Source organism: Sinocyclocheilus anshuiensis, unplaced genomic scaffold (genome assembly GCF_001515605.1).
Source record: "Sinocyclocheilus anshuiensis isolate Anshui unplaced genomic scaffold, SAMN03320099.WGS_v1.1 scaffold942, whole genome shotgun sequence".
NCBI lineage: Eukaryota > Metazoa > Chordata > Actinopteri > Cypriniformes > Cyprinidae > Sinocyclocheilus > Sinocyclocheilus anshuiensis.
The window spans coordinates 441,673-454,299 of record NW_015536531.1 but is presented as its reverse complement, the minus strand read 5'-3'; the positions used below and the strand labels follow the sequence as shown (position 1 = coordinate 454,299).

The following is a 12,627-nucleotide window of genomic DNA, read 5'->3' as shown; positions in this document are numbered from 1 at the left end:
TAATTTAATAACATTTTAAAATATTTGTATAAATAGTTTAATTTTTGGGTGAACTATCTCTTTAACAGTTATTTAACTAACATAATAGGTGCTTGTAACAATGCATATTGGTTAATCAAACAGAAAACAGCAGCATTTAAGGCCCCAAATTTTCTTTCTCTCTCAAAATCCTTTCCACAAATCAATATGATGCAGTTGAATGCTGCACAAACACAATAGACTGACTATGTGCAGGCCCAACCCAAAACACTTTACTTCACACATCTATCGGGGTATTGGCATTTACATACCCTGTTATATATGCTTCCTATTGTTATTTGAATTTCACCCAGCAAAACTACAACATTCTAAACAGGACCTTTTTGCAGAGTCCTCAGAAGTGTCATTACAGAAAAGGCGTCTTCGCTGTGGGGATTTAAATCGCTGCCAAGTCACAATCACAATGAATATAAAACAAACAGAATCAGCCAATGAAATGAAGACTTTTTGCTCAAGTGGTCTCTCCAGATATTTAATATGCATCCCTGCTGACCACATACTAAATAAACAAGATCTGCACAACAAAGTTTGTGTTGCAATGATGAGCTGCCATTGTCAATCTTACTCACAATATCCAAAAAAAAAAAAAACTTAATAGTATATCATATAAACTGAACCTTTTGCATTACCCACTGCATCATGAACCTGAGCATTATGGGAAAGCAGGCACCCAATTGCAAATCATTTGAATTGTAAGTTTTGTTAGCTTTGAAGATGTCTGCAGAAAAGATAATGAATGGTAACAAAAGGTCAGTGAATGAAGGACTGAATGAGATTGAGCATGCTGAGAGGGCACAGTGGCTGAAGAGGCCCACAAAAGATTGATGAGTGGCTCTTGTCAAACAATGGTTTCACATCAGACATGCTCATTTTCCTTTCATGCATCCACTTTAACCCTTTGATTGCCATAAGTTTATTTCAGATCTGTGTGCACCCTATATTTGACGAGTGGTGATTTTACATTGTATGTTATGGAGATAAACATTTAATTCTGAGTTTCGAATAAAGGAAAAAAGCTGTTTTTGAAATTAATCAGATGCTTATGTTCATGCATGGCCTGACATGACCTGAAAATTTTCAAATGATAAATGCATATAACCAGATGATAATTTTATAGCGATATTTGGATCACAATATGATAATATCCTTGAAAGGTGTTACATCAATAAAAATTATTATTATTAATATCTGCAATTCTTTGGAGCTTCTATGAATATGGTTCTACATTTAGTGTATAATTACTCAGAATATATTAGGATCTTTTTCTCACTTGGTCCTTGAACTTTGGTGTGTTGCGCAATTCTTGGCTCAGTCTAAGGTCAGATTTTGGTTGAATAGAAGTAACTGAGTGTGTTAATGCACAGTTATGCTACAGCATATTTTAGAATTATTTCTATACTATATAGTTTTTATAAATGTTTGGAATGATCTTTTATTTTATTTTTTTTTAATTTTAGTTAAATTTTTAGTAATTTTGTTATGTGCTTTTATCATTTTTATTAGGTTTTTTATATTTTTATATCTAAGCTTTCTTTTAATTTTATCGTAGAAACATGCATTTTCTGTAAAGTTGATTTGAGGCTATGCATTGTGTTTATTTTTATTTCAGCTTTAATATATTAACACTGTTCAGTATATATCACATTCACACAAACTGCTCTGAATACTGGTACATTTCCATTTCTCCGATATTCATGTAAAATAACTAAAAATATTGATATCAAAATATTGTAGTACTCTGGAATTTTGATTTTCTCTTTGCCACTAATTGATAATATCTTCTTTCTTTCTATAAGGAAAATATATTCACTATAAATGAACTCTTATTTAGAATTAGATTGCTTGAAATGCATCTTTAACCAAACCAAAGAACAACCTCCACTGCCCCAAGATGCCACACCTGACACCGACCGTATCAGTCAAAACCTCCGTGTCACAAAAAGGCTTGATGGAGCAGTCACTCCACTCTCCCTAATTACAAATATAGACATTTTCCCTGTCAGTCAGATCAGCACTGAGGATGTAATGGGCGTTGAGTTAGAGAGAGAGAGAGAGAGAGAGAGAGAGAGAGAGAGAGAGCGGGGTGAAACTGAAAACTGTCATTTCTGCCAAGCCCCTAATCATTTATTCTCCATTTTCGACCATGTTACTAAAACTCCTTCCTACTTATTACATAAATTGCAATTAGAAGTCATCATGACATGCTGCTGGGGGTCCTGACCTGTAATGGCTCCTAACACAGAGAAACCTTATTATCTGTCAAGAGGTGCTTTGGCATATGCCAGCGTTTTCTCGCTCTTTCTGTGTGACATGCTCCGATAATCTTTTGACTTCCTGTCTTCTGTAATTTAGACTTATTTAAGGAAGATTATTTTACAGGCTTATGAGTGGAATAATTTTAGTTATTTTTGTCAAATGAGAAATTGTGTGTCATGAAGAGTTTACCGAGTCAAACAAGAATCGATGCGCATGGAAAGGTTAGCCACCTGGAACAGAAGCAGCATGCGAGATGTTTGCATCACTTTAACAAAATGCTTTGCTGTGGTCAATCCTTGCATTTCACAGAATCAACCAAAAATTTGCCAAGAAACGTGCAAAGTGAAAGAAAAACGTGGTAATGACTTATTGCAAACTGATTTACACTAAAAAAAAAATTACATTCTGTCATCATTTACCCTCATATCATTCCAAACCTCTATGACTTTCTTTGTTCTCTGGAACACAAAAGGAGATCATTTGAAAATGTCCCTGTGTTTTTTATCCATATGAAAGTTAATGGGGTTCAGTGTTGTTTTGGACCTAACTGACTTTCACTATATGGACAAAACAGAGTCTTTTGGTTTGGAATGACACAAAGGTGTGTAAATGATGACAGAATTTTCTATTTTGGTTCAACTATCCCTTTAATTACATATAATAAACCATCTCTAAAGGTTAGTGTTCAGGCAGCTAGTTATTTTAAAAAGGACATGGATTAATTATCGCAAATGGATCGTGATAAATCCGTCAGCCTGTGAGACAGTACAGCTGACTTGAGAAATATGTTCACCATGTACTGTATTACCCATTCAAAACATTATATCTTAAGACAAAAAAAAAATGCTGACTTTTGTAGTCATTCATTTTATCTGAAAAAAACCCCAATTTTTTTACAGCCAGCCAACAATATACTACAAATAACACTTCCTGTTGTGAAAGAAACTAACTGTAACAAATGTTGCCACAATCAACACATCATTTGTTTGGGGAAATTTGTCTGCTCTCTGACAAAGCGGTAAGCCTGTGTGGGTCTAATTTGACCTAAAACAAGCAGTCCTATTAGTGATCTCTCTAATTGAATCGAGTGATATTGGTGGCCTTCTGTATGGTACTACAGCAGTGATGAACACACAGTTGCTCTATGCGTGGGAGGCGAGCATCAGCTGGCCTCTCTCCTAGCAACTACAAGTCCTTGAGCCCTTCTGTTTACAAAATGCCGGCACACACGGAGGTGCGTGAACACAGTTGGCCCACTCAAGCCTGGTCAGAATTATCTGTATCCTAATGTGTAAGTTTCAATCTAAATAAAAGGCATTTAGTTAGCCACTCAACTCTGTCTGGGAAAATGCTATACCTGGTGTGCCCTTGTCAATGTTAACACTGGGCTGCACTGGGCAAACACTAACTCCGCTCTAATCAGTTTAGCAGAGATTACATGCTCTACCTGCACTGTCACCTGATAGGACAATATTATTTGTATGTTTTTATTGAAGTCTCTTATGCTCACAGAGGCTGCATTTATGTGCTCAAAAACAGAAACAATAATATTGTACGATTTAAAATAACTGTTTTCAATTGTGATATATTTCAAAATGTAATTTATTCCTGTGATGGCAAAGCTGAATTTTTTAGCAGCCATTACTCCAGTCTTCAGTGTCACATGATCCTTAAGAAATCATTCTAATATGCTGATTTGGTGCTCAAGAAACATTTCTCATTGCTATCAACTTTGAAAAAAGTTGTGCTATTTAATATTTTTGCAGAAACCATGATACCATTCAAATGTTTGGGGCATGTTTGTGTGAGTGTTTTAACAGAAACTAATGCTTTTTATTCAGTAATATGCATTAAGTTGGTCAATAATGACAGTAAAAACTAGGGCTGTGTAATATATCGAAATTATCGAAATATCGCAAATGTATATATCCGCCGAATTGAGGCAGTAGCAGTAATTAAAGCAAAAGGAGCCCCTACCAAGTATTGAGTACATGTACAGTAAATGAACATACTTTCCAGAAGGCCAACAATTCACTAAAAATGTTTTTTTTATTGGTCTTATGAAGTATTCTAATTTGTTGAGATAGTGAATTGGTGGGTTTTTGTTAAATGTGAGCCAAAATCATCACAATTAAAAGAACCAAAGACTTAAACTACTTCAGTCTGTGTGCATTGAATTTATTTAATACACGAGTTTCACAATTTGAGTTGAATTACTATAATTAAGATAGTTATAGAAGTTCACAGAACTGACTCAGCAACAGCTGAGTAAAATGGTTTCATCTGAGCATGTGGCACTTTAAGCATTATCGTATGGCATATCGCATATCGCATTATTTAGTGAGTTATCGCATATCGCATTTTTCTTCGATATCGCACAGCCCTAGTAAAAACATTTATAATGTTACAGAAAATTATATTTCAAACAAACGCTCCACAGAAACTGTTTTAGACATTGATAATAAGAAGAACAATTATCAATAACTGAGCGCCAATAATAACTGAGCAGCAAATCAGCATATTAGAGTGATACAGAAGACATGATGCTGAAATTCAGTTTTGCATCACAGGAACAAATGACATTTTAAAATATATTTCATATATACATTATATAAAATACATTAAGTATGTTGATATTAAAATATATTTCACAATATTACTGTTTTTACTGTATTTCAAAATGTTTCCAAACTTTTGACAAGTACTGTACATGTAAATATAATTCTATTTGTGGTTGCTATGGTGTTGCTAAGGTGTTCTGAGCAGTTTAGCATGTTGCTATGTTGTTGTTGTTTTTTTTATTAAATGTTTTCTTTTTTTTTTCTCTTTCAAAAACAAACATACAGAGATACTTAACATCAAACAGAACACAAATAAAAATGGGGGATACATATAACAAATATACATCATGGAGGTTAAAACATAAAATTTTACAAATAACATTTTTTAATATGAGAGACGTTTTTTATACATTTCTTGTTCCTAGTGATTGAAATTAATGAGTCATAAAATATTTTAAGTTCTTTACAGAACAACTTAAAAGAGGGAGTAATAGACATTATTTTTGCTTTATGTACGTGGAACTTCCCAAGAAGAATTATCACCTTTAAAGTGTTATCAACTACATCTGATCCAGTATTACAGTTCAAAAAAAGGATCATAGATTCATCTATTTTAATTATTTTATGTTGCTATGTTGTTGCTGATGTGTTTTGGTTGGTTGTTTTGCATAATGAAAAAAAGCCCACCCACCAGTGTTTTATGTTTTGCTCTCAATTGGTAATAATGTGGCATTAACCACAACTATTATGTAAAACAGAAAATAAATATTCTGAAAGCTTCTTACACTGTTTGAAGGATGCCCCATATGGTTTTGCGGAAGTATTTTGGCGGAAACTATGGTTACCATGGCAATTTTCTGTCAGGGTGCCGACTCTATTCCAGATGACCTGTAAACGAAAAATGATTGTCAAGAATTAATCCATAGCACAGAAACTTTAATATTCACATCCCCGTTCGCCACTGCAGCAGCGTCTGAGCCTCCGTGATGAAGGAACCAGCCAGGAGGCGGTGTCTGATCAGAGCTCAACATTAAACATATCTGACGTCTATATCTCCATCATCATCATCATCATCATCATCGCCTCTCAATGTCCAAATAACTCTTTGCATTTCCGTACTAGCGTTTTTTGCTTGAAATTCGCGTTTTTCGTCTGTTTACCCTCTGAACGTCTTTAGGGATCTGAAGTTTGCCTCAGTTTGCGCAACCGGTGTGTGAACTCACTCGATCAAACAGCCCGATCTGATCGCTGTCCAGACGTGATTGTTTGTTGACACCAGGGGATTCATATGAGCGTGCTTCCGGTGATCCGACCGCCGAGCCCCCTCCCGGGGTCGCAAGGCATTTCCTTCCAAATCCAGATCGGGTTGAGCCGGGAACCCGTCCTGCTGGACTCCGGCGAGTTCAGCCTGGCGCAGGTCCGAGAGATGGCATGCTCCATCGTGGACCAGAAGGTAGCACTTTCCATATTCCTCATGTTTCATTCATTGCTGTTCAAGTAAAATTACCATAGATGTAGCCTAATCATCCTAAATAATGAAAGAAGTGAACAGTCCGGAGTTTGGAATTAACTTTTAACTTCTTAGACTGTTAGACAAATTTGGTGCTTATTTTCTTTCCAAACTCACAGAATTTTGAGTTACCACGAACTTGAAAGCTTTATTTATATTGGCTCTGTGTTTTAAGGCAGCATCTGTTTATGGTAGCCTGTTCAAATATCCGCCTAATGGATTTTGTCCGTGAATTTATTTATTTAGGAGTCTGTTAAGCAGAACATACAGGCTTACAAATGAGCTTTAAACTTTCAAAAGATAAAAGAAAATGACAGAAAATGGCGTTTAAAATGAATTCTTGTCATACTGTGAGTTTACTCCATGAACTGAAGCAACAGAAACACACTGGATGTGTAGCATCATCAAGTGTTCTGCATTGTATTTTCCATTGTCTGCGATGACGACATGGTGACGTTGGGCACTTATTGAACCAGTGAAGGGCTTGTACTAACACACAGCATCAGAGTACTGCAGGCCTGTCTCTCCTACTGAATTGTATTCTTTCTAAACTATTCAGTGGATTGTGTCCAGGGGTTTTATGCTTTGTTTGGGATATCCTGTACAAGTTTATGTTGCACTGAGTGAACATCAAGGCAAGAATTATTTTGGCTCACCTGATAAAACAGTTGTATAATGTGGCCTTGAACTTCATATTTAAACTGCATTTTCAAGAACAAAGTGAGAACTGTTAAATAATCAGATTAAATGGATAGAAATTACTAAACAAAAAAATGTAATACCTGCATTGTTGCTATGGAGTTTTACCATGTTTATTTATTTTGTTTGTCTTCTTCTTCCCATGACTAATACTGCTTTGGCAAAAGGACACTATAAGAAGTGACAATGGCATTAAATTAAGAAACAGATTAAAACATTCAGAGATTTTAGAATATATCCTTAGAAATAAAAAATTACATATTTGTTTAAAATATTTATATTGTAAGACAAGAATATTTGAAGTTGCATGTTCTTAATATTTGTTAACATTTTGTGTGTTCTTAATTTTTTTATATATAATTTTCTATTATGTTGGCATTATCTTGTGATCTACTGAAGCAATCTGAATTGGTGCGCTTAGAGTAAATGAAGTAAAAAATGTAGCCCTGCCCTCATATTTATCTAAATCCAGATAAAAAAAAATGGTTCTTTAGCAACACTCTTTTACTTTTCTTCTCCCCTATAGTTCTAAATTATTGGTCAAACATGATGAATTTATGCTGTCAAGTTTGTTTCGCTTCCAGCGGTCACAAAAAAGTTCTAATGTGTATCATAAAGATATTGAGTTGGAACAAAGGTTTTCAGTGAATAAAATGAAATATTTCTGCTTTTCCTCACACAAAACTACTGTGCCAGTTTAGAAGCCTTGGAATATAGCGAACTAGTGTTGTCACGGTACCAAAATTTCAGTCACCGGTACTTAAGAAAACCTGGTACCGTAACGTTCTCATTTTTTTAGTACCGACTTGGTACCGAAATACCGGGTCTTTTGACAACACTATAGCGAACATATGGATATATTACATATGAAATTGAATATATAAGTCATATGGACCTTTTGTCCTTTTTGAAGCTTAAAAAGTCGCTGGCAACTCTCTACTCTTGTATGGAAATTAACATTCTGATAAATAACTGTAATGTGTTTCATTATGATAAATATGGTTAATGGATATGGTTTTAACTTTTTTTGTGTAACTTGGAATGACATGAAAGTGAAAGCCACATCTGATGACATGTGAACTCACAAGTAGCCTACTTGTAATAATTCATTATATTCATATTCTCAGAAATCGCATAACACAGTGACAACACAGCAGTCAGATGGTCACCACCCCTTAAAAGGCACATAAGATGACATCTGCAGTTATTAATATATTTCGGCAAAATGTGTTTTTTTGTTTTGTAAGCACCTGTGCTGTGACATGTCACCAGAATGATACTAGCTCCATAAATATTACTCATTGTGCGCATCTTATAAAGTTTGTGATGAGACACGAGGTGTTGACAACAACATAATTTCCCACCATAATCAAACTTTGTTTTCTTCCCAAAATCTCTTTCCCTCCCTTGAGGCTTCCTAGTTTATTCTGCAACACAAAGTGCAGAGGTTGCAGTCTGTAGTGTTTTAAGACATAGAGGTGTTAAACTACAGAGCAGTATTTTGATAAGCATAACAACAACAAGCATCTTGTGACGCTTAACAAGAAACACCTTTTTTTTTAGGCCTGACATTGTCAGTATGTGTTTTGGAAAATAGAAGTACTTGTTTAAATATATTTAGAAGAAAAAAAATGCGAATGAGAACAACAGAACTGCAACCTGAGCTCCTTCAGTGCCTTGTATACACATTCTCAGATGGGGAGGCTCTCTTGAGCATAAGCACTCAGAGCATTTAACACTTTAAATAGTTCGATGTGAGATGTTGAATAAGTGTATATGAGGCGAAGGTGACATTGTTGTGCAGACAGTCTCAAACAATTCTGAGCTTATATTGTTTAGTTGTACTGTATGTGTTGGAATGTGTTCGCAGGATGGAGGGAGTAATTTTACTTTCGTATGTGTACCCGCAGTACTGTGCTGTTGTGCGGGTGTTCATATGGAAAAGAACATGTAGCTCAGAGGTAAATGTAATCAGACAACCCATAGCTGTCTCTTTGAGTCACACTTCATTTCCTCTCTTCTCTTTTTTTGTTACATATAAGGTAGGTCTGATATGTGACAACAGATGAATGTAATCCTAACAATAGAACTGTTCAGTTTCTTCATATATTTAATTCCCTGTTGTATACAAGCAGACTTCGTCTTTAAAGGAAGAGTGACAATTAAAACTTTTTACTCAACCTCATGTTGTTCCAAACCTACATTATTTTCTCTCCTCCATGGAATACAAAAGGAGACATCTTAAAGGGGTCATATGATGCGATTTTAATTTTTCCTTTCTCTTTGGAGTGTTACAAGCTCTTGGTGCATAAAGAAGATCTGTAAAGTTGCAAAGACTAAAGTCTCAAATCCAAAGAGATATTCTTTATAAAAGTTAAGAGTCAACCACGCCTACCTAAAACGGCTCGTTCTAACACGCCCCCACATGCCTACGTCACGATGTGGGAAGATTTGCATAACGCCACCCAAATGTTGCATAACGTTGCCCAAAAAGAAAGAAGGCGTAACTTTTATTCTCGCTGTAGTATTGTTGTTGCCACGGCCGCCATGTCGTGAAGACGCTGTGTGTTTCGTTGTGAAAGCGAAACTACTTTGTTTGGCCTTCCAAAAGAGGACAATATCCGCTTCGTCATGCCTGGAGCTGATCCGTGCTGGTCGCTGAGGAAATACATCAACTTAGTGCTGTGGATCGCCGGATCGGCTTTCACCGTGGCAAGCCCGCCGGACGCTCCTTCGACGCTCACTCTAAATGTTTTTTTAACCTTAAATCACATAAACACATTTCATTACACCAAATACAATAAATAATGTTCTTTTTAGCAACATCATATGACCCCTTTAATAATGCACTCAATGGTCTTTTCCATTAAATTACAATAATTTGGGATTGGTGTTTTCAAGCTTCAAAAAAGATACAAATCACTATAAAATGTTTAAAATGTTCCAAAAGTAGTCCATGCAACTTTCATGCTATATTCTATAGCTTCAGAAGACAATAGATGAGAGTGAATCAGACTGAGTCGATGAGAACTTGATAAACAAATGGGTCAGATTGGTTTTGTGAACCAGATCACATGATTCATTAAAAAGATCTGGCTCAAAATAACGATTCATTCACAAATTGGACCTCACCACTTCTCTGTTTATGTTATGCAGTTATGCAGCAAAGAAAGCTACACTTTTAAAAATTAAAGATACTTTATTGGTATCATTGGTTGGTTCCATGAAGAACCTTTGACATCCATGGAACCTTTACGTTGCACTAAAGGTTCTTTATAGTGGAAAAAAGTTCTGTCGATTATTAAAAAAAAAAAACAAAGATGTTGTTTTAAGACCTATTACTGAAAAGTTCTATGGGGAACCCAAAATGGTTCTTCTATTGCATTGTTTTGAATTCCTCCTTTTGTAACCTTTATTTTTAAGAGTTCAGATGAATGTCAAGGTTTCTCATGCTAAATTATTCATATGACTTCAGAAGTGATACTTTATAATACATTTATGGCCCATTTTGGTAACTGTCATTATATTGAATAGGACTACATGATATATACAGTATTTTTATATTTATATATATTTTTTTTTTAAATCACCTTTTGTGATTTAGGTGATTTAATTTAGGTGAGCGGTCCTTTTAAGGACAAGATGTTCTACACATAAGCTGGCCTTGGCAATCAACTTCGGCTAGTTACAACTTCATTTGGCCTCTTCGCTTAGCTGCTTTTTTATGATACAAGTAAAGGTCTGAGCCAGAGGACGGTTTAAGTAAAGCAGAGGATAACAAATATCTCTTGAGCTGTAAGGATCAAGGACTACCCTCAGTCAAATCTCATGAAAGTCATGAAAGGTGGAGCAAGACTGCTTGACCATGAACCAACTTAAAAAGTGTAATAGAATTTCTGTCATAATACAGTGTGCAAAGCTTTCCAACAAGCTAACGTGGTGATTATAAATTTGTCAGTGCAGAGATTTATATAAATACCAATAGATTTATAGCTCAAGACGTGTTTATATTGTCCTTTTAGAAACAGAACAGATATTTGCTGCAATGAAAAATTATTCACAGCACCTGCAAGATTATAAAGGTCAGATTGAGGGAAACATTTTAAAAGGACAGAGTGAAAATGTGTCACAGATTTTATTGTAATAAGGCATGTTGAGACCAAGAACGTTAACTATAAAGATAACTATAATGAAAACTTTATTAGTGTTTTTTATTACACCAAATAATGTTCTGTTTATTAAGCACAAGCTGCAGTTTTGTCGTCTGCCTCTTTAAATGCTTGTGCTCTTGAAAGCATAACGGATTCTGATTGGCTGTCAATGTTTTTATCATTTATCAACTGGAAAAAAATCGGTTTGAAAGTGATTCCAATGATATTGTTGCTCTGTGCTGTTATCGTTACAGTTGTGGACTTCACTATTCTTCTAGTCACTGTATCTTCATCGCTATTGTTATAGTTATCAACCTTGGTGTTAATGGCCTTTACTCAATGATTCAACTGATTCAGAATCACATTCTGGGAGACTTTCTATGATTACCTACAATCGTCTCTGATGAAATGACCAAGTGATTCCAACTTGGAAGACAAACACATGATATTTCTAAAAGTGATTTTGACAAATAAACTTTATATGAAATATAGGTTTTAAAAAATATTTAAACAGAATCACTCTATACATTTACAATCAGAAGCACATAACAAAACTAGCGAAAAAAGGGCAGCATTATGACCTGCGGTGAAAGAAATTAAAACTCTCTTTACCATCTCCTCTTCTTTCTCACATTGACAAAAGTCCTTAGTGCTATCAAGGGGCTGCCTAATAGACTGTGAATCCATTAGTGCTCTGGATTATCAGGCTTAATTAAAGTGATAGCGCCTTTGTTTGAAGTTTGCACCTTTTTGCATTACCACTCCTCAAAGTGTTCTTATTAAACAGCGGGGCTGCTGCACTCTTCAGGCTAAGCGCTAACCGATCCATTGCTCAGTCCATAGCATAGACGCGGCTGGCAGATGAGCATAGCTGATGAGGGCTGTGTGGAACAGCTACTTGTGTTTGACAAGTGATTTCATGTCATCCTAATGTATCCATCATTGGTCTAAAACAAGTAAAAAAGATCCTCGTTGTCGTGGAGCTAGGTTTATTGATGCAAATGGAGTCTCTCTGAAAATGGGCATAAAAAACAGTGTATTTTGCTATTCACATTGTTACGATGAAATGGGCTTCAAAAGCTGTAGAATTTAACGCAATTATACATTTACATTGCCTAAGATATTATATTTGAATTATCGATATTAGCTTATATGGTCATCTTCCCAGCACTGGTCTTTCTATGCGAGTCTTTCTAGTTGCTTGGCAACTGATTATGATTGCCTGTGAAGTACTTATCTGAGTGCTATTATGATGATGAGAGCCATGTGTGGTGGGGTCACGTGCTCGCAGACACACACACACGCGCACACACACACACACACACACACACAGGTTTGATGCTATTAGGTGTGCGGGACTAATATCTGCTCTGACTCCACACGCTAAACAGTTACATCCTGGAGCAGATAT

At 35.6% G+C, this 12,627-nt stretch overlaps 1 protein-coding gene across 1 annotated transcript in view; it reads left to right on the top strand.

Annotated features, from left to right (window-relative positions):
• Nucleotides 1-5,876: 5,876 nt before the first annotated feature.
• Nucleotides 5,877-12,627, top strand: part of LOC107694950 (serine/threonine-protein kinase D1-like) — a 35,894-nt gene continuing 29,143 nt past the window's right edge. Inside the window, exon 1 of the mRNA XM_016494678.1 lies at nt 5,877-6,309. Coding sequence (XP_016350164.1) covers nt 6,145-6,309 — 165 coding nt within the window. The 5' untranslated portion in view covers nt 5,877-6,144. The remainder of the gene's footprint in view (nt 6,310-12,627) is intronic.